This window comes from Pelodiscus sinensis, chromosome 4 (assembly GCF_049634645.1).
Source record: "Pelodiscus sinensis isolate JC-2024 chromosome 4, ASM4963464v1, whole genome shotgun sequence".
In the NCBI taxonomy this organism is placed as follows: domain Eukaryota; kingdom Metazoa; phylum Chordata; order Testudines; family Trionychidae; genus Pelodiscus; species Pelodiscus sinensis.
Window position 1 is genome coordinate 90,271,456 of NC_134714.1, and position 22,768 is coordinate 90,294,223.

The window sequence follows — 22,768 nt, forward strand, 5'->3', positions numbered from 1 at the left end:
TGGAACAGAGTAAGGTATGAGAGAGGTAGGCCAACAGTTGGGCACCTGACAGGAACCATCCCCCATACTCCAAAAGTGACATAAACTCCGGTCATCTGAAGAAGAGGGCTGTGCCCACGAAAGCTCATGATACCATCTGCATGTTTTGTTAGTCTATAAATTGCTACCAGACCATTTGTTGTTTTTTAAGTTTATAAAAACTCTTGTTTTATGTTACATATGAAATTATTCAAGTGCTGTGTTGATTCTGGGCTATTCATTGTTAACTTTATTTTCAATTCAGCGCATCAGAAAATAGATGATACTTCAAATAAAGCATCTTTCAAAAACGATTATTAGTGGTATAATAAAGTATTTTCCTCGCTCAATGTAGTCCTTATCCTGACTGGTACTTTGCACCCAAATTAGGGATGTAAAAATCCCGTTTAATCAGTTAACTGGTTAAATATGGGCTGAGCTGAAGTGGCCCCCCACCTGTGACATGGAAAGGGCTGGAGCAACCCCCTGTTCTGGGTGGGTACCACTCCAGCCAGTCCAGGTCTGTTGTGAGCGGCTGCTATAATAGTCTAGTCTTTTGTGGCTTGTAGTGCTTTTTTTCTTATTTCTTAATTCAGTCCAAAATAATACAAATGTTTTGGGTGGTGATGGTGGCCTGTGATGTAGAGGAAGTGAAACTAAATGAGCTGGAGGTACTTTAAACTCGATTGCCCTGTGATTCAAGTTCTGAGAGCTCCAGGCCTCTCAAAGATCTTGCTACATCCTGTGGATGTCTCTTATCTCATTCAGTATAATATCTGAAATCTCAGAGTATAGCTTGATCCCATTTACACTTTAACATGTTTTAAGTTGTGCTGATCTCCTTTGAGAGCATTGCTGTGCTACCCCCATGCACATGGAGTAAAAGGTTGAAATGAATATACTTCTGAGAGTATATGTAATTTTGAGTATCAAAGAAGAGTTTCAGTTGAGTGACCAAGTGGATGAAGGAAAGCCCAAAGGCTCCAGCCTTGTGTTATGGCTGAGTTCACTTTTGCTGACATCAGAAATTATTAATTGCACCAGCTAAATTACAAAGAAGTTATCATGGCTCAGAGCGCCAGGAATGCTGTAATTGTGAGGGCTGTGTGATTTCCCTTTTCTGCTTCCTCCCTTTTGGCTTTAACCATCAAGACAAGGTAATAATGTGAACTAATTTATGTGGTTGGAGCATCTTGTAAAGAAACAACATGAAATGGACAAATATAATTTAGGTAACTGATTATGTTCTCTATGAGGAGAGTATATCCTGCCCTTGCAGGGGGGTTACACATTGATTTGATTGATAAATTTTTTTGGAGTGCTGTTTTTTATGACCCCATGATATGAAAACGTTCAGTGCAAAATGTAGGATATATTATATACTGTGTAATACCATAATATTATTTCTCTAATGTATTAGATGAATAATGCTTACCTATGCTGGATTGAAAAAAGAGGTTAAAATGTGCATGCATATGTTTTAATTGGATCAAATGAATCCTCCTCCTGATGATACTGAGATGTATGTTGTGCAGATTTTACTTTTTACTGTTTTGTTAAAGACGGATTTTCCCCCATTCTGAAGTACTCTTAAGTAAATGCTGAAATTGATGTGGTGATTTTAGCTTATATAGCATCTTAGCCTGTCCAAATAGCTTTGCTTGTGCATCAGTACCATTGACTGGTGTTGTCAGCATTTTCCAAGATTAGTGTAACTTTGGCTGTTGGCAGGCAAAATGCAAAATATTTTAGCTCTGGGCCCCACATACATGGCAGTTCCATGTTTATTTTTAATTAGTAATGAAGTAGCATTTTTTTAATAAACTTTAAATGGTGAACTTCCTCCATTAGTGTATTACAAATTTAAGTAAAACAGAGGTTTAAACTAATGTACTTTGCAGGCTCTGTTTAAAGCCACATCTGCCAGTACATTCACATGCATGTTTCTGACTCTGTTCATCAGCATTGTGACTCCAGTTCAGCAGTCACGTGCCTCACAGTAAGTATGGAAACAGGCTAATTGAAGTCAAGGGAACTGACTGATGTCAATAGGGTTATTCGGGTATTTAAAATTAGGTACATGCTTAAGTGTCTTGCTGAATAAGCGCCTATTGGAGTATGTGAATGCTGTTTGGTCCAACATAATGAGCTGTGGTTTATTACAAGGAGTACTAGAAAACAGCATTTGTGATACAACTGTTGTAGGATCTTTTGGGTGTGTGTGTGTTACATGCCAAGGATTCTTAGATTTAATGTAAAACGTTTTTATCTTTGTTTTTCTATTGCTAAGTACTTCTTCAGAATACAACCAGATTAAACTAGCCCTAGGGAAAAACCATCTTCTGTAACCCTTCTCCCAGTTAGCACCAGCAGCTGCCAGGGTTGGGTTCAATAACATGGGGTTCCTCTCCATCCATGCCACACAGAACTGACTCAAGCCCCACGCGGTGACCTGGGAAATTCACAGATCACCCTTGGGCACCTCTGGGAGGCAGTGCGTCTCCACTTGCAAGCACAGAGTCTGAGTGTAGAAAAGAAGCCTTTAATAAAAGGGGTGCGAAATAACATGGCATTAATTTGGGAAAACACCACAGAGAGAGTCCATAGGAAAACATCACAAACAAGAGTTCATAACCAAAACCACGAGTAAACACCCCAGCTCAAGTAGGTTGGGCAGTGTCCTTTTCCTCTCTCGCGCTCAAGCCAAGCAGTGATGTTCCCTTCACATGCCCAACCCTTCTCTGCACCCCTCTCAGTCGCTGCCTTTATTCAGGGCAGACCAGAGTTCAGCGATCCATCTACAGAGTTCACTTCCCATACTGAGCTGGGGAGGCATCTCACCCACTCCGCTGGTCACTTGCCATCTACCTGCTTGCTGTTCTCTGGCGCCGCCCTGCTGGCCATTCATCGCCCCTCACTGCCACCGCTCTGCTGGCTTCTCCTTACACCTTTCCATTGCCACCGTGCTGGCAGCTCGTTGCATCTTCTGCTGGCTTATGGTGGATTTGGCTCTGGGCCAAACCTAGTGATCTCAGCTCTCAATGATTGCAGCTCTTGGCCCAAAGCACAGTCCAGCCACAAGAGATTCCAGCATCCACTGGAGCACATTTACATACAAAAGAGACCGCAGCTCATGCCTGAGGGGCATGCAACTTATTGACTCCCTCCCCAGCTTAATCTATAGGGGTCTGAAAGAGCAGTCTCTGTCCGTCCAAGTGTATTTACACTGACAGAGTCTCTCCTTCTAACTGAGTTAAACACAGTCTGACTTTCCTGCATTGTGCATTCCCACAATAACTGCAAGCACTGGGGATTATATCTCACAATTCCTGCATTTACTGTTAACACAGTTTGTGAGCCCCTCACAACAGTGAAATTGATTACAATGGGAGAAACACCATTCTAACAATTAAATATCTCACAGGCCTAAGCAACCTGAGTGAAGTGTATTTACATAACCACACCCAGGATTTCTTTCCCAATCTGGCTGGCTGTAATGGAAGCACTTACACTTTTAAACAATAGCAGAACCAAATTTATGAACTTCTGTTGTCCTTTCGACTCAGGATGGTAGAATTTAAGATTCAAAGTCTTGCATACTTCTTAAATTGTGTGTTTCCAAAACTCAGGGCTTGGCTACTTGGGGGATGCTCAGGAAAATTGATTCAAATCAATAAGTATGAATATAGCAGTTAAACTAAACTAAAATTAAGGGCACTTCAATTCCAAATGAGATGTTCCACACTGGGATTTATTGTGGATTAACCAATCCACTTTAAATGCATATTTTTCAGTTTATTCAGATTAACTTTTCTTAATATGCACAGGAGACAAGCTAGTCCAAGTTTGCAAATCCTTTTTCTTGTAAGTTTAAATGCTTGTTTTATATACTCTGAACAAAAAGCATTTTGAAAAGATATTATTTTCAACTTTATTACAAAACACTAGAAAAGTACCTTTGCATACACAAATAGGGTACGTGAAGCACATGATGGAAGTGGTTGCCAAAGTTTATACAAAAAGTCAGTGGCAGAGCTGAGAATATAATAGAGGAAAATCTAGGAAAATCTAGCCCCCATTCCGCTACAACCCCACTGGTCTTTGGGGGTGTGTACATATTTATAATGAAAAAAGAAGCAAATATGTGTCCTGTGTATCCATTTGTAAGTGATGGTTCAACAACCCTGAGTGGTCTTAGCAAATACAGTACTTGAAAGCAAATGGGGAAGTGTAAGAGAAATGGGAGATTGGATTTCTCTAAGTCTGTAGATCATATTCTAAGGTAGCTGGAGAAGAATTGCCATAGATACTTAGGCTTCTTTACAGCTAGCTGTTTTGTCTGAAATTTTGTTTATAAATTTTGTGAAATGTGTATTTACCACTAGACTGAAAGAGTTCCAAAGGTATATTTGGAGAGGTGCCTGTAGGACAGTTATTCAAATGGGGTTTTATTATCCTTGGAGAAGAAACTATACTAATTTGTAAATCTTTATTTGAGCAGTTTTATTTATATTAATTTGTAAATCGTTACTTGAGCAGTTTAGTTTAAGTGCACATTAAGAGTAGCATGTCTGTCTCGGTGTTAGAATTTTTTCTTTGTCTGTTATTACCGTGCAGTCGTGTTATTTTTTTTCTGTGCTAATCTTCCAGTTGTGTCTTTCACATTTGAGGGGGAAAGCTGCAGCTATCATGTGCTGGAAAATCTAGTCCTAAATAATACGCTATTGTGTTACCTAGCTGGTAGGAGTTTGAATGTAAAATGCATTCTTTGATTAAAGCTTTAAGAACTATCACCAGGCGGCTATTTCTAAATAAATTTCTGTCTCTTTACCCTGTTTAACAACCATACACAATATAACTAGATGCTGATGGTGCTAGTGCTGGTGATGGAAGAGGATAACATGTTATCCAAGTTCAGCTAGTAAACAGAGTTCAGAAGTTTGCTCAAAAATTAATTTTGCCACTGAATTTAAATTCTTGTCCCAATTGATGATTCAGCTAAGTCCTGCTTCATCTGTCAAGCAGGGTCTTCTTAAACATACCACTTCTCTTTGGGGACTGAGAGAGTAAGGAGTGATGTTTAGTTTAAATTCTGTTTTGCTATACAAACTGGGAGCTGAGCCAGTATCCTGGTAGCAGGTGTTATTGCTAGTGCAGAATAGGTGATCATAAAATGAATCATCTATAGTATTTAATATAATATCCACTGGAAAGTAAGTCATCAAGGAGAGCAACATGATATCAGTCAAAAGTTGCACTTTGAATAACTGTCATTTGGAAACTTAGTTTTATCACTTTTGTATTTTTTGAGTCCTCAATGGCTATAGTGTTGACTTGCTTGGATATAAAACATGTGCTTCTTTCCACAGCTGGGATGACAGCAGCTCGGTCAGCAGTGGGATCAGTGACACCATAGATAACCTCAGCACTGATGACATTAACACTAGTTCTTCCATCAGTTCCTATGCCAACACCCCTGCCTCCTCCCGTAAAAACATAGATGCCCAGGTAAGATTTCTGTTTCCTTTGAGCCATACATTGGTAGAGTTGTTATTCTCCCTAAGCAATAGAAACAGTTCCTTTAAGTGAATAAACATATCTCTTACTTCACCCTTTCAATAGGTCAGTGTTTACTTGAAGCAAAGAATGAAATACATCAGCACATTTCTTATAATAGTAACCCTAGACTGTGATATTTGGCTTCTTTACAGCTTTTTAGCAACTCATGCTGAAATTGTTGGAAACCTGACCAGAAATAAAATAACAAACTCCTGCTGTCAGAATTTGTCTTGATCAATGTTTAATATTTTATTCTCAGCACTTTCAGCTTTACAGCCTCAATTATACCTCATTTACTAATGTTCATCAGCTCCCTACCACATAGGTAGTCCCACTAAAATCAGTGGGGCTAGTTTCTACCCAAAGAATTAAGAGTGGCCCAATTCATCACTTTTTCTCTACTCTTTTTGTAACCGCTCCAAACATTATTTTCCTTTCCTTTTTTTTAAAACAGACTCCCTACTTTGGAATGGCAGTTTCATTTTTCAGTGTTCCTTTTCTCTTTAATTCTTTTTTATCTGTTCAGCAGTACACTTCATTCTCTCTTGCATCAAAGTACATTGTGCCATGTGTGCACAAGTATGATTTCTGGAGAGTATTTGGTGTAAACATAATGTTCAAATAAGAATTTCTGATATTTGCTAATAGGAAGGTCACTTTAAAGGGACTTTTTGTGATTTAAAAGAGGACAGACATATTGTTTCTCACAACTGCTCTGAAGTGTGTGCTGTGCTAGTTTGCCTGCTGTCCTCTGCATCAAAGTGGCACTTCAATGATGTTGTACTTATTTGGAGCTGATGCTGAGAGAGGCTGAGCCCCCATTTCTTCCGTTGATTTCACTGGATGGTTGCAGGTGCTCAGCCTCTATTGAGAGCAGGTTTAGAGGTGGCAAAGTGCTCTGGGACCTTAACTGCTTTTTAGTCTTTATTTTAATGCAAAATATTAGTCAGTAGTAGGTGACCCAGTTTGGCTCACACCTCTTAGTGGGTCAGATTCTAATAAATTATCTCTTAAGAGATCACAATCTGATAGAACTACCAAACTTACTTCCTGTTCTCCCATAACCTTTCTAGCACCCCAGCAAATGCAAGTGTAGAACAATAGGGACCAAAACTCACACAGGTTTTACAATTTAGTGATTGGAATAGTGATGCTCATCAGGGTTGTGAGGCACCTTGCCAGCATCTGTCCATAAGCATCCGGCAGCCTTGTTGGTGCCAGCCATAGGTCAGGTCCCTGAATCCACTTGCCTCTGGCAACATAAGAACTACCTTATAAATTCCCACAGGCCCTGCTCCCTCTTTACATATTAGTATGTGCGCCACACTAATCTCTGAGCCATCTCCAAAGCATTCCCTGTAGTGTCCAGTTCCTTGTCCACTGAACATTCATAAAAATACCAGGTTCACTGTTCTCAAAGGAACAGTATACAATCCTTGATTGTATGATGCAACTTAGGACCATGTCTTTGCTTAATACTAGAGAATTTACAAATAGTTTTAATGAAAAATAAGATTAAATTTATTATCAAAGACTAGAGATTGAAGAGCTAGTGAATAAGGATATTGGAATCAAATGGTTATATATAAACAAAATCATTATATGCTTTCTAGAGGCTAAACTTAAGTAACAAGTGAAATTACTAGTAAAGAAGGATTATCTCACCCAAAGTTCACTTCAGTGTTTTCAACCAAGATTGACTATGCCTCTGTTTTCATGAATGCAAATGTGCTGTCCATTCAATAGGTGCACAATTTTTTTTTTTTTGGTCTTTTAGAAATACAGCCAAAGTTCATTGTCTTTATTCATGGCTTGTTTTTTCTGATATGCTCCTTTCCTGTTGATTTCATCTCTTTTTATGAACATTTGACTTTGTATGTAAATAGGCATCCATTGTGTAAGCTTAATATACATCCTAAAAAAGAGACACACATTTCTTACCTCTTGTCTGGAGGGAAATCTGCTGTTCCCCTTTGGTATATACTGTAAGAACATACTTTTGGTGATGATATCTATGACCAGTGTGACACCACTTTTCACTGAGACCTCCCATGACACTCGTCGGTGAACCAGAATGAGTTCCTGTTAACCCACTTCCCTGTTGGCATTAAGGGCTCCTTGGTAACACCAGGATACGTGGGTTATATTTACAATTCTGCTTTTTACTGTCAGTGTCCTAATTTAACTGCTCCTTGCTCAGTTTACCTATTTGCTAATGCCTGCCTGAAAGAATTATAAGACTACCTCACAAAAATATTTAAATTGTAAAGAATTTCTGTAAAGTGTTCTGCTGCCCTTAAACGAAAGGTGCTGTTAACTGCAAATTATTATTCACAAAAGACTTTATTTAATCTCTTAAAAGCCAAATCCTAATTTGACCAACGCGGAACAAGTAAATAGGCTTTGACTGTGAGAATCATGCTTAGTTTGGGACTGGACTTGAAACTAATGCAGCAGCCTATGAAAGTGGAGTGTTACGTATTCACCACCCACTCTGCCCCCTCTTGTATTTTTTCTTTAGACTCATGTATTATGGTCTTTGCCTGTCCATATTTTTTTCTTCTATGTTGTTAGCCACAAAGATCTGGCACAGAGATCTTCACAGCCTACTGCTTTGGTCCCCATGTCACAGGTTCATAGCTTTTAAGCTAGTTGTGGTCTTACAACATCTGTTTAAGGGAGTGCAGAGTTTGGATTTCAGAAAACCAGCACTGAATGGTGGGATCTCATTGTCATGCAGGGGTGGGATGAAGAGCAGTGGCAACAAAACTTTCAGATGTGAAAAGTCACCTTTCTAGAGCTGTGTGCTGAGCTGGCCCCAGACCTGTGGTGCAAGAACACAAGAATGAAAGCTGTCCTCTCCATAGAGAAGCATGTGGCAATTTCTGTCTGGAAGCTGGCAACTTCAGACTCTGACCGGTCAGTCACAAATTAATTTGGAGTGGTGAAATCAATGATTGGAGCTGCATTAATGCAAGTGTGTAGAGCAGTAGATCACATCCTGCTACAAAGCACCATGATTCTGAGAAATGCACATGAAATAGGGGGGCGGCTTTGAAGAGATGGATTTCCCCTAACTGTGGAATGGTGATAGATGGTGCACACATTCAATATTAGCACCAGCCCGCCTTGCAAAAGCATACGTCAATAGAAAGGGGTAGTTCTCCTTAGTGTTGCAGGTACTTCTGGATCACCATTGTTTCCCTAACATCAACAAGGGCCGGTCTAGAAGGGCGCGCATCTTCAGGAACACTGGCCTGTACAGAAAACGTCAAGCAGAGCCTTTCTTTCCAGAGCACAAGGTTACAGTGGGAGATATGGAAATGTCCACAGTGATCCTGAAGGATTACACATGCCCCTTACAGCCCTGACACGTGAAACCTTACATAGGACAGCAGTAAGGAGAATTTTAACAACAAGCTGAATAGATGCCACGTGACAGTCAAATATATCTTTGGCAGATTTAAGTTGCGCTAGAGGGGCCTTTATGGCAAATTAGACCTTAGTGAGGATAATATTCCTGTGGTCATAGTGGCATGCTGCACTTTGCACAATCTCTGTGTTTGTAAGGATGAACTGTTTGGTCAGGAATGGAGTCCTGAGGTAGAGCATTTGGGTGCTGAGTTTGAGCAGCCAGATACTAGGGCTGTCAGAGAAGTCCAAAAGGACAGTAATTGAAATCAGGGAGGCTTTGAGGAAGTATTTTGGCACTGAGCAGCAGTAACATAGCCGTTGCGGAGTTGCTTCCCTGGTGCAGCCCGTGTGCATGGAATCGTATACCTAAGAAAACGATTAAAATGCCTGTACGTGGATTCAAAGTGGATTGTTAGAAATATTTATCTTCTACGCACCTTTAGCAACACACCAGTTGCTTTCTCATTGACTCTTGCCAGGCACACAGCTCTGCAAGCATGATGAGAGTTGTTGGGGCAGGGAGGTTTGTATACAGACAAAAGAACATAGCGTCTTTGCAGGGCTCATGGTGGATCTTTACATGGAAGTAATTTCAGGATTATCCCACATTTTTCTACAGGCAGTGATCATTGTAGCAAACATCTCACTGATGAGAGGAAGCAGGAAAATCAGGGTACAACTAGTGCATGTTTGTGGCTCACACTGCTCTATATGTAGCTCCCCTGTGTGCTGCTTTCGTCCCTGCATAAGTGATTGCAGAATGGCATGGCATAGTAACTTACAATGGGAGAAGGAACAAAGCTGCACTGCCACACCACCTGTGACAGACGATTAACAAGTAACTTCAGGAAACTTTCCTAGAGAACTCTCTGGAGAATTTGTATAAAGTCTTGGTGTTCATCAACACACTGTTCTGCTACACTGATTAGCTACCCAGGGAATAGTCCAGCTTTCAGAAATACAGCCAGCCTCCCACTTTTCTACAACCTAAACCCACATCTGCACTACAGACGCAAGAGCCATGTACCCTGTGTTTTATTTTCTGCTTCCTGTCCTCTGGAGAGTAACTCCTGAGACTGGCAAGGCACCTTGGGAGTGGAGAACAGTTCGTGGCTGCTGCCTCATCAGGTGACCACACTGGGAACTGCACATCCTCATCTAGCTCCACCTATTTTTCAGTAACTTTGTCCTCTAGGTTAGGTGCTCTTGCCACCACATCCATGCCCTATGCATTATCCACATGGTTCTTGGTGGTGGTCACTACTGAGGATAGCATTCAGCTCCTTATAGAAAAGCTAGGTCTTAGGTGCAGCACCAGAATGACAGTTTGTTTCCCTTGCCTTATGGTACACCTGCCTCAACTCCTTAATCTTTGCTGTGCATCCCAATCATAACCCTCGTCACACAAGCTGCGAGAAATATCCCAATTCCTGTGGGTCAGGTGCAGCTGGGACTACACAGACTCCTCTCCCCATATACTGATCTGATCCAACAGCTTCTCCGTGGTCCAAGTGGGAGAGCGTTTGGTGTGATGGCCAACTATGGTCACCTGGGAAGCTGCGACGAATCCTCTCCACACCAAGCCAACCATCAGGAAATGGAATTTAAAATTCCCAGGGCTTGCAAGGAGGAGGGGCTGGTTGTTGTTTACCTGGCTGCAGGGCAGCAGTATTCAAACTGTTGACCATAGCGGTGAGCATGGACATTGTGGGACACTTCCTGGAGGCCAATTAAAGTGATCAAAGAAGGAGTGATGTCTGTCGCCAGAGGCATGTAGATTAGGCTATCAGACATAGGAAAATGAAGCGGCGATTTAAATAATCGCCGCTTCATTTAAATTTAAATGGCTGCCGCACTGAGCCGACAAACAGCTGATCAGCTGTTTGTCGGCTCAGCGTGATAGTCTGGATACGCGGGTGTCGACATCAAAGGTATTTGTCGACCACCCAGGTATGCCTCCTGGGATGAACTGTTTGTCGGCTCAGCGCGGCAGCCATGTAAATTTAAATGAAGCGGCGATTATTTAAATCGCCGCTTCATTTTCCTATGTCTGGTAGCCTAATCTACATGCCTCTGGTGACAGAGCCATGTAGTCTAGACGTACCCTAAGCCAGCTCTTTGTCAACAATAAAAGGAAAGTAAAAGAAAAAAGTCAACAATAAAAGGAAAGTAAAAGAAAAAAGTCATGGGGATGGATGTATTTTGTGTCAGAAACCAACCATTTTTCCTGACAAGAGTCACATCACAGTATGTACACTCTCACTGTTTTGTTGCCGAAGGGCAGTTTTTGGTGACAAACCTTGATACTGTAGACAAATCCTAAGAGTTTCATCAATCAGTTAAGCTTGCTCCCTGCCACTTGATAGTCCTTATTCGCTTATTATGTCCTGTGTGCCTTACGTCTATCAAACAGCTGCATTCAGCTGATGTTGTGATGGTAAGTTTCTTTGTGTTGGGGGTCTGGCCTCAGCAACGTTTCTGTGCTGTTTTCATTGTCTGACATGACACCACAGCATCTCTGGATAAGTTTTGGAAAAAGTGGATTTTCAAAGTATAAATACCAGGGAAGGGTGATGCTTGCAGATGTGGTACAATAGTTGCATCAAATAAAGTTGAAGAGAACTAAGCTGCTACGCCCTCAGAAAACTTGCTCTTATGCTCTCTGCTCTTTCTCTTTGTTGGTGAAATTTTAAATCTTTTCTTCCTAAAGGCAAACCCTGGGAAGTTTAAAGTAAAGGAACATTTGTCAGTAGGCATCCAAATCTGTGCTAAGCATTTCAGAGACAAGTAGATAAGACCTATTCTGGAAGGCTTGTAGGGTAAATAGAAAATGATTAGACAATGCACAGGGAGTAGTATACACAGGAAGAAGAGGGAGTGGTAGTGATAGGCTGGGGTTTGTTGGTTTCATTTTTGCTTTGTAAGAGACAGATAAAGGTAGGCTGTGATTAAGTGAAGCTATGTTGTAGTGAAGTACGCAGAGCGGTATAGCCAGATTCTATTGGTTTATGACAAAGCTTCACAAAGTTTAGAGCAGCAACCTGTAATCCCTAAATCTTGTATCTGTCTGAGAGGGATATAAGAAGAATGGCAAGTAGAAAGCACCAACAATAAAACAGTCTCTGAATCTGTAGTCCAGCACTAGACCTTCAAGCACTTTATCATTTAATGGGCTAATCACCCCCCCCCCCAAAAAAAGTTTCCAACTGTTTCATACAAAATGAACCTTTACTATTTATGATATTGAACACTTAGGTTATTTTTTTCTTGATCTTTTTAAAATATCACAGTAAAAGGCAAAAGAAATTAAACAAAAAACAACAGATCCTTCACTCATAATATTAGAGATCCAACTTAGTAATAAAAGAAAATAAATTATAAAACCAAAGATAGACTCAGGGAAATGGGGTTCAAAATCAAATGTTAAATCTTGCAGAGAGCATATTACACCATAATGCACTTTTTCTCTGTATATCATTTTGCCACTTTGCTGATTCCTCAATATCTCAGTGTATTTTTTTTAAAAAAGCTCGTGGGCAAGATAAGACCAGGTCTTTCAAAGTGCCTGAAAGCCTAATACAAAGTTCTGACCACCCGCATCTCCCCTGAGGCCAATGGGATGAAAGAACTTTTCAGCAGGTTGCAAGAAGAGGCCTTAGTTAGCCTCCCGCACAACTCATTGGGCGAGACACAAGCAACTGTGGATTGACTGCTGCCTCCAGAAAGATGCTGTGATTAGAGAGTAACCTTAGCTATGGCTATTTTTTCCAGGTCTGGAGTCCACATTCTTCAATAAGTGGGTGGTGCTCAGCTTTTATAGTTGGTTGTAAATATTACAATCTTTCAATTGTTTTTCACAAAATAAGTTTGGCAGGGGAAATCTAATTCAGTAAGAGGATTTTTTAATAGATGTATCTCTTAATAATCATTGATAAAGGGAAGGAAAGTGAAGTATGGGGTAGCAAATATATAGGATAATATAATGGTATTGAAAGAGTTGTCCAGAGTTTGGCTATGGTTTGTTCAGGGGAAAATTCCAGCCTTAAACATAATGGTTGTAGAATTCTCTATAAAGTATCTGATTTTATAAATGGGAGGTGCAGTCAGATTGACAAAATATCAAAAAGGAAGAGGTGCTTCAGTGCAAATTCTGAACTGATTTTCTTTGTGGATTTAATTGATTTTAATGTTTTTGAAAGTGGTATCATGGGGTTTCATTTCTCTCCAGTTCTTGGGTGTCTTTCTAATGGGTTAGATTAAAACTAACAGCATTCTGCCTCTTTCAGTCTTGCAAAAAGCCACCTCTCTGTGCTCTAGAGATCAAATTGCCAGACAAGAGATAGGAAAGTAGCAAGAACAAAGAAAAGCTAGCAGCACGTGTTTCAAATGATTTTTTCTGCATTGCAATGAAAGGGTTCACATAACATTCAAGAAAGAGGTAAATGGCAATTAACTGAATATTTTCCTTATTATTTATTAATCAAGTATTTGATGTAGATTGGTTGCTTGCTGTTTTAGTGATTATTTAGTAATTTTTCAGAAAGTAAACATAGTAAGATTCATTACACATCTTGGCTTTTCTCTGGCAAAAAAGCAGGCTTAACAAACAATGTCAAATGTCTAAGTGTAATCAAAATTATTAGGGAATTTTTAAATCAGTTTGGTGGTTTTAGATTTTGAACTCCCCCAAAATGAAGGATTTGAATAAGAAAGGTACAATAGAGATTCTGTTGTGATGTATTGTTTCCCTTAGACTGATGCAGAAAAGCATTCACAGGTTGAGCGGAATTCCCTGTGGTCCAGTGATGAAGTCAAGAAATCTGATGGAGGATCAGATAGTGGCATAAAGATGGAGTCTGGATCCAAATGGAGGCGAAATCCTTCCGATGTGTCTGATGAATCTGATAAAAGCACTTCTGGTAGGAAGACTACTGTCATTTCACAGACTGGATCCTGGAGACGGGGCATGTCAGCTCAGGTTGGCATTACTGCACCAAGGACTAAACCTTCAACCACCTCAGGCTCACTGAAAACACCTGGAACAGGTGAGAAAAATATGTCACGTAGGCAGGTTGACAGATTACAATTGAGAAATCATGTTTACCTACTTTCCTGTGGCAGAAAATGAACTTTAACTAGTTCTGTGTTTACTTGTAGTTTTTTTGTGAATATATGTACAGCGTACTTAATCTGCATGTTTCTGATTTATAACTCTATGCGAATTTTAAAATATATCAATTATACTAAAATGCTTTGACTATTGTTTGTTTTGAATGCCCCTTAAATTAGACTGTTCTTTGGACACAATGTTTGTAGTATAATATTCTTCTTTCTTGTAAAGATGATAAATGAAACTCCAGTTTCATATTACTGGATTAAAAATAACTCAGAACCTAGATTTTACATGGCTAAGAATACTGTACATACTTGAATGTAAACCCATTTATAAGCCGGCCTCCCGCCTCCAATTTATAGGAAACAAAATGTTAAAAAAAATCAATGACCCATTTATAAGCCGAATCTATACTGATGGTGTACAAACTTCCAGTCCCAGCTCGTCATCATGGGCTGGGGGAGTGTTAGTTGTAGGCTCAGACCCTCTCAGCTCCCATTGGCTGCTGTTCGCTGTTCCTAGCCAATGAGAGCTGAGAGGCTTCGTGCCTGCAGATGCTCTACATATACAAAACGTCCCAGTGCACCAGCAGTTTGCCCAGCTGGGCTAGGAATTGATGTTTGCCAACTCCTCCTCCCAATGGAAAAAAATGTGAAGCACAATGACGCAATTGTAAGCAGGATTGTCACCCTGCTCTTCACAGTGTGATTTTTTTTTTTACCAAAAAATTCAGCTTATGATCAAGTATATATGGTAGTTGTGTGAAAGAAGCTTTTTCATGGCTAAAGTAGCAACTATATGTTAATTTATATAAAAGCCCATTTTCAGATGGACTTCATCAGAGTTCTTAGCACATACATATTTGTGCATGAGCACAAATAATATTTGTACATGCAAACAGATGTATTACACTTTCACTGCCCTGTCGTGAATGGAAATTTCAAGATCTGTTTTGAAAACAGGGCTTTCACCAGTTATATACACATTTTTTGCTAAAGCTTATTTACTATTACCATATAACACTTCACTATTGACAAAATGGGATCCAATCAATGATAGCCATGAAGAAAAAACTCTTCTTATTTATCTATCACTATTCCTTAACATTCTGCTCTGATCACTGTTTTTATGTATTCTCAAGGGCAAGCACATCACCAAGTTCTCGCTCCTGGAAAGCCTGCATTTATTACCCTCAATAGTACATTTTAGTTTAATGCAAATTGGATCATAATTCTTAAGCCACACTCTTGTGGATGGCAGGCATACTTTTGTTTCTCGTGATGCTTTGATGTTTACCATTTGCTTAGCATTTTCAATTTGTTAAACATTAGACTTTTTTTTCCGTTTTTTTTTTTTTTTAGGCAAAACGGATGATGCCAAGGTATCAGAAAAAGGTAGAGTTTCTCCTAAAGCTGCGCATGTTAAACGTTCTCCATCAGATGCAGGACGCAGCAGTGGTGATGAATCCAAAAAACCTCCCACAAGTAACTCTAGAACAGTTGCTGCTAATACAAATACATTTGGATTTAAGAAACAGAGTGGATCGGCTTCGGGCATGACTATGGTTACTGCCAGTGGTGCGACTATCACCAGCAGATCAGCCACACTGGGCAAAATCCCTAAATCATCTGGACTCATGGGTCGGTCCTCTGGTCGGAAAACTAGTGTTGATGGCTCTCAAAACCAGGACGATGGCTATTTAGCACTTAGTGCCCGCACTAATCTTCAGTATCGTAGTTTACCCAGACCCAGTAAATCCAGTAGCAGAAGTGGAGCTGGTAATAGGTCTAGTACAAGTAGCATAGACTCCAACATCAGCAGCAAGTCAGCTGGGTTGCCTGTCCCTAAAATGAGAGAGACGGCTAAGGTACCCCTTGGAAGCTCTCTGCCAGGTCTAGTCAACCAAACTGATAAAGAGAAAGGGATCTCATCTGACAATGAAAGCGTGGCTTCGTGTAACTCTGTTAAAGTGAACCCTGCATCACAGATTGCTTCTAGTGGAACTCCAGGTACTCACCAGCAAGGAGCCAAGTACCCTGATGTGGCCTCTCCCACTTTGCGCAGGTGAGTGAAAATGTATTAACTGGAGTCACACAATTATGGCAGTTCAGGGCAGCGACTGGATAAATTTGGTGGGCACTTTCTGAAGCATGTCCTAGTATGCTTTGTACCAAAATTTAATGTCATAACTAGTGAAATGTGTGCCGGTAGCATTGTGAATTAGGGATGTTCGCTATTGTGAAACTGAGCAGTCAGATAGCCACATGAAAACTTAACAGCTACGTGACTATTCAATAGTCCCTGGGGGCAGTGCCACTACCAGGGAGCCCTTGCTACCCCGTGCTACTCCCTCTGATACACAGGCAGGAGTCCCTGTCCATGGGGGGTCTGAGCTCCCTGCAGACAGAGGCTGGTCAACAGCAGTAGCTCCTGTCCACAGAGAGCTTGGACCCCTCACACACAGGAGTTGGTGCTGCAGACCAGCCTCTCTGCAATGGGCACAAGATCACCACGGGCAGAAGCTGCTCCGTGGGATGCCGGAGCAGCCTTTGTCTGTTGGAAGCTTGGACCCCCACGGACAAGGGCTACTGCTGCGGACCAGCATCTGGCTGTGATGAGCCCGGGCTGCCGTGGACAGAGCATGCTTCACGGCAGCCTCCCTTTCTCCCCCTCCATGCTGCTGCTTCTGATAGAGGCAGTAGTGCGGGGGTGGGGGAATGTGGCACTGTGGAACTGGTGCTGGGGGAACCAGCTCCTGCCTGGTCACCCCTCCCCTCGTTGACCCTGTAGGAGGTAGGAAGGGTGTGCGGGGGGGAGGGGGTGGACAGGCAGGTCCTTGGAGCCGACACATGCAGGGAGCTGGCTTGAAAGCCGGCTTCCCAAGGGTACTGGCTCCAGCCTGCACCCCTCACTCTCCACACTGCTGTGCCTCTATCAGGCAGCAGTGGGGGAGGGAGGGGGAAGTGCGGTGCAGGGCAGGTTGGAGCTGGTGCTCATGGGCAGTCTGCTTAAAGCCAGCTCCTCACAGGCACTGCCTCCCAGTCCCCACACCCCCAACTTTCTGCCTTTGATACAGAGGCAGCAAGGGAAGGTAGTGTATGTAGTGGACAAGAGTAACTGGAAAGCCAAGGATTATTGGTTAATCGTGTAGTCAACTACACATTGACATCCCTATTGTGAATACTTACTGCCTTATGGCACAGCAGCAAGCTTAAACATTTGAAATTGATTGTTAAACCCTCCCCAAAATGATTGCAGTTGTGTCTAATTTAGAATAAAGTTATTACTTGAAAATATTACAAAGACATAAACCCACAGAAAAAAGGTTACAGGTTTCCTGTAGAAATACTGAGTCCACACCATTGTACTTACACGTTTTGAGGTAACATAGGGAGATAGTCCTGAGTGTAACCAGATTTACACATTGAAGTCAGTTGCATTACTACATCACCCAATACAATATGTTGCAAGAATTGCTGTCCTCTGTGGAGAGATCCAGTACCTTAGGTACCCAAGTATGGAGGTACAGAACCACTTAAAGGTACTTTGTCAGCCACATTGAATTTTCTTATTTTTAGTAAAAATCTTCTTTTGTAATGACCTATTTCCTAGGTTCTTATGACCGTATATGTACCCCTCCCTTCTCTGTTATTTTATAATACAAATACTTGTCTAGAGTGGGTGTTAATTTCCATGTTTCACTTCAGCATACATGCCTTGACTGTAGCAAAGATGTGCATTAACATTATTTTCCATTTTAATTTGACATAAGTAATAGTCTCTTTTGCGTTGCGGTCTTCAGGATTTTATTGTGTCTTAACATCATAATTTCATCTCCATGCAGTTACACTGACAGCATCCTACTTCAAACGAAGTGAGGATGCCATATTCCATTCAAGCTGCTAAACTGAGTTTAGCTCGTATAATATTGGCTTGGGTTTGAGCTAGGGGAAAAAAAGGAATACTTCATTGCCTTCTTAGATGAATGGCTGTCTTTGAAAATCGTGTGAAAGTATAATTCAGCATGACCTGTGTAATTTAATGAGTCTCCTTTTTCTGGACATCATTACAAAAGTTATGTCTTTATGATAAATTAATGTTGAGTAATTATTATCTTAAACAATAACAAAAATTAAAAGATTTTGTTGCAATGGTATTACACCATAAATGAAAAATTCCCATGTTGCTTGCCTCAAATATATTAATAATCAGACTCAATCATGGAGTTCTTTTGATCATTAGAAAACCATTTTGCTAGACCCTTCATTGTGCCAACATTTGAAATACATGAAACTTATAAGAGTAGACACTGAGGAATACCAGGAATATCAGGGGGTATAGGGGTGTGTGTGTAAGAGATTAAGGTTTAATTTAAATTTTCACTTTCTTCATTAGTTATTTCATTCTTCAGTTGTTACCTGACTGCAAATAAATGTATCCCCAGCCCAGCCCAATGTTTTTCAGCGGAATTTGCCCAGTGTGTATGTTGCTGAACACTAGCGCTGTCATTGTGTAATACTTAGAATGTTGTGGCAAAGCATGTATTTTATTAATATTCCATGTTGATTTATTAATATTCCATGCTGATTTTATACAGCAAATAAGCCTCTGAAACACTAAAGAGACAACAGTGAAGACTGCTACTGCTAAATACTGTTAAATGCTACCTACCAGAGATCTGAAAGCAAATATATTTTCTACGTTTATATGCACAGTAAAAGTACATAACTGCAATTGTTTTATGAAAGTCTAGCACTGTCTTAATTGTTCCAGCATATCTCACCTTGCACTTTTTGTCATGTGAAACTAATTTATATTACATGGAAAATAGTGAAGTTTTTTAGGCCACTTGTTTTGAGAGCCTTCGTATTCATTCTTCTGATGATCCCTAAACACAAAACCCAACAATTAGCTCATAATAGAATTAGCCCAAAAATAAGCTCATTGTCTATGGGATGTCTCTTTCCAAAGTTACCTTTATACTGACACTGGCACTGCTCAGTTTGCCAAGTTCTGAGTTGAAAAGGTACATTTGGGAAGCAGCATACCAGGAGACATTTAACCATACAACAACAAGATCATCCCAGTGGGGCTGGCAGTTGTACATATTAACTATATTCTGGGTTGTGACGATCTGTCTTAAAGTAAGAATTTGCCATTGTTCTACATTAGCACTGTGCAAATATCACTATCTCCCTCTGAAGTCCTTTACAGTCTGGTCTCTGAGAGTGCGTTGGGATTGAGAATGTAAGAAGTGGGTTAAAAATGTAACTGTGTAAATGCTAAAAATCATTCAAGTTACATAGTTACGTGTGCTGCAGGTCCTGCAATATAAATTTTAAATATGTTTTATACTGCTGAGCCCACAGAGAAGCCTTCCCAGGAGTGAGCCTCCCTGCTCCCTGGGAGTGGGGTGGCAGGCCCTGCTAAACTCTGCCCAGCTGGGGAGTTGGCTGCCTCCCTGCTGTGGGCTCTGCAATTTAACCAGTAACATTAACCGATAAATATCATCTTATCGATTAACTGGTTCCTCGGTTAAACTCCAACATCCCTACTTGAAATATTGATCATTAGTTTCTTTTAGGATATTGACTCCAAGTTCAGAGACGTTTTCATTAGTTTAGCCTCAAAAATCTGCACTAAAAAAAACCATTCCTCACCTTGGTCTGATGGCTATTAGTATATAAGCTTGTTATAAGTACGCTCAGCAAACAAAGGCCAAAGATGAGATTAAGCTAAAAACTCTCATAGTACATTCTAGAAGCTGGGCTTACATATAATTTACAGGGATCTCCTCTGTCAAATCACAACTGCGTAGTGATCACATCTGGTCCTAAACAGAAGAAATGTAGGACTCCGTTGAGGAAATTGTTTAGGGATAATTTCATACTGTTACATTTGTAGCAGAAAGCTGACTCAAATGTCATAACCACTGCTCCTAGTGGGTGAAATTTTTGAAAACACTTAAATGATTTAGGATCATATGACCAATTTTCAAAAGTTGTATAGGGACTTAGGATCTAACTGCCATTGACTTTCAAAGATACTTAGATTCCAGAGGGCTTCCAGCCCTTTGAAAATTAGTATCTTGAAAAGCTTAGGTGCTTTTAAAACTTTTTCCCAAAGTGACTTTTATAGAGGTAATAGAAGCTATTTGCATGATGTTGGTAGGGTAGGGGGGAAATCATCAGAGTTTCCTTGCTAAGTGTCATTGATAGTTGAAAGGGACTTCTTCAGATGTTATATTTCTTTGGGCTCCTTGGTGATTACTGCAAAAGTCAAAATCTTTTCCTCAGAGATCTATGCTATCTTTTAAAATGTGATTTGAGTCATCTGGATTTATGGACCTGAACAACCACCAGTCTAATATTCCATGCTTCAGAGTAATCAATTCAATATTATCACAGGTAAAATCCATTTCTCTCAGAAAGCAGAAGATAAAATGGCTAATATTTTTAATTCTGTGAAAGTTATATTTGAAGATTTATAGAAGGAAAAGCTAAGATGTGTCTGAAATTGGCATAATAATTTTCTCCAGGTTTTATTAATTGCAAGAAAGGAAAGGAGAGCCATCAATTCATGATTGTCAATATGAATCAAAGCAGACAATTTACAGGCAGGAAATTTCTTTAAGGCAGAATCTCTCTCTCTCTCTCTCTCTCCTTTCAATTTAGCAATAAAAAATATTTTTCCAAAGCAGTTTTCAGTCTCTTATCATTGTTATTGTATCATTTCCTAAAGATGTAATACTTGGGTTTTCAATATAATTGAATGTGTAATTTCCTAGTGATAGTTTTTCAGGTGTCTAATATAAGTAATGTAGATTTAAAATATGTTTGTACTTATTCATTTTACATTTGATGTAATGAAGCTTTTGTTACTTTCTCTGAACTTTTTTCCTAGACTTTTTGGTGGAAAACAAAGTAAACAAGTTCCCATCACAACAGTTGAAAATATGAAAAATTCAGTGGTGATCTCCAATCCTCATGCTACCTTGAACCAGCCGGGTAACCTCGATTCTCCTTCTGGCAGCGGTATACTCAGCAGTGGGGGCAGCAGTCCTCTTTACAGTAAAAACACAGACATGAACCAGTCTCCATTAGCCTCTAGTCCCAGTTCCGCCCATTCAGCTCCCTCCAACAGTTTAACTTGGGGTACCAACGCAAGTAGCTCGTCTGCTGCCAGCAAGGATGGCATTGGATACCACTCCGTCAGCAGTCTTCACACCAGCTGTGAATCCATTGATATCTCTCTCAGCAGCGGAGGTGGGCTGAGCCATAATTCGTCCAGTGGTTTGATTACAGCCTCTAAAGATGATTCTTTGACTCCCTTTGTCAGAACCAACAGTGTTAAGACAACTTTGTCTGAAAGGTGAGTAGGGTTAAATTTAAACTCCATTAATATGTACTGTATGTCCATATCTTAAAAATCAGTGATGCGGTAACTGTAACTCACAGTTCATAATTGCAATCCATATGATCATTCCTACAAGGTAAATAATGAAGATACTACCAAAAATGGTCATTTCAAATAAGGAATTCGGTTCTGCATTACATTAAGCTTGCGGGGGAGGGGTCAGAAAAGTTTTTCATTTGCAATTGCCACTGCTGTGGGACATTTTTAATTGCTCGATGTACCTCATGTTTGAATTTCATATATCTTCTTATCTTCCTGTATCAGCAGATCTAGTAGTGGTGTACAATACATTCCCCCAGTATTTTAATCTTGTTTTGGGAAGTCAAGTATTTCTGGTTAAAATAAATGAGTTTGGTCATTTAAAATAATATTTCGTGCAATTAGGATCTGGACAATAAGCGATAGGTCTGATATATGAACCTAAGTAGACCCAAAAAATTTCTTTAAGAACAAACAGTGAGAGTGCAACTGTCTTAAAAGGCAGCGTAGTTTGAAATCTTGGAATTTAGTCTTACCTTATTGTATGATTTTGTTTCTAAAACGTTGCATCTTTGTAACAGAAAACAACTACTAAAAAAAGTTCTAACTTTTTATTGTTTTAACTCCTTCCCCTGTCTTTCTTTTTTTACGCTAATATTCCTTCTCTTGTTTTCTGTCTCATTGGACTTGTTCTTCTAGCCCTCTCTCTTCCCCTGGTGCTAGTCCCAAATTCTGCAGAAATACTTTACCCAGGAGACAGGACAGGTAATGCTGTCTCAAGGCAGTAGAATGCACAAAGGCTCTGGGTTTTGTTGCCTACATTTATAAAGCAAAGTGTCTTGTGAGAGATGGGCTCATTGGAGACCTCTGCTGTGTTTGTTGCTCAGGTGTAAATTGTGACACACAGACATGCCAGTGAGAGTCAACTTAATTAAATTTGGGGGGTGGCGTATGACATAGTTGACAAATGTAGTTTGTGGGGGTTTAGTTGTGGTTTTTCTTTGGCTTCTTTTTTTGTTTGGTTGGTGTGGGGGGTTTGGGGGATTTTTTTGGGGGGAGGGGTTGTGGTTTGGTTTGATTTGTTCTTTGCCAAAGGCAATTTTAAAATCCTGCAGTTTGTATCTACCATGATGAACTCTCACTGGCATTTCAGCATTCCTATGGCATGCTGCTTTTTCCACTGCGTTTCAGGCTTTTCACCTTTGTCATAAAGTTACAGTGTTGTTCAGTACACTCAGTGTTGTAAGTCCTTTACTCCAGTTTAGTTTA

At 40.2% G+C, this 22,768-nt stretch overlaps 1 protein-coding gene across 12 annotated transcripts in view; it reads left to right on the forward strand.

The window, feature by feature from the left end:
* NAV2 (neuron navigator 2) overlaps positions 1 to 22,768 on the forward strand; it is a 696,386-nt gene that overhangs the window by 618,684 nt on the left and 54,934 nt on the right. For 9 of the 12 annotated variants that reach the window (XM_075927729.1, XM_075927722.1, XM_075927723.1 and 6 more), the window contains 5 exons: positions 5,388 to 5,526; positions 13,745 to 14,036; positions 15,466 to 16,168; positions 21,008 to 21,475; positions 22,199 to 22,264. In XM_075927729.1, the coding sequence (XP_075783844.1) occupies positions 5,388 to 5,526; positions 13,745 to 14,036; positions 15,466 to 16,168; positions 21,008 to 21,475; positions 22,199 to 22,264 (1,668 nt within the window). The remainder of the gene's footprint in view (positions 1 to 5,387; positions 5,527 to 13,744; positions 14,037 to 15,465; positions 16,169 to 21,007; positions 21,476 to 22,198; positions 22,265 to 22,768) is intronic. The other 3 variants (XM_075927724.1, XM_075927728.1, XM_075927731.1) reach the window with 1 other exon arrangement.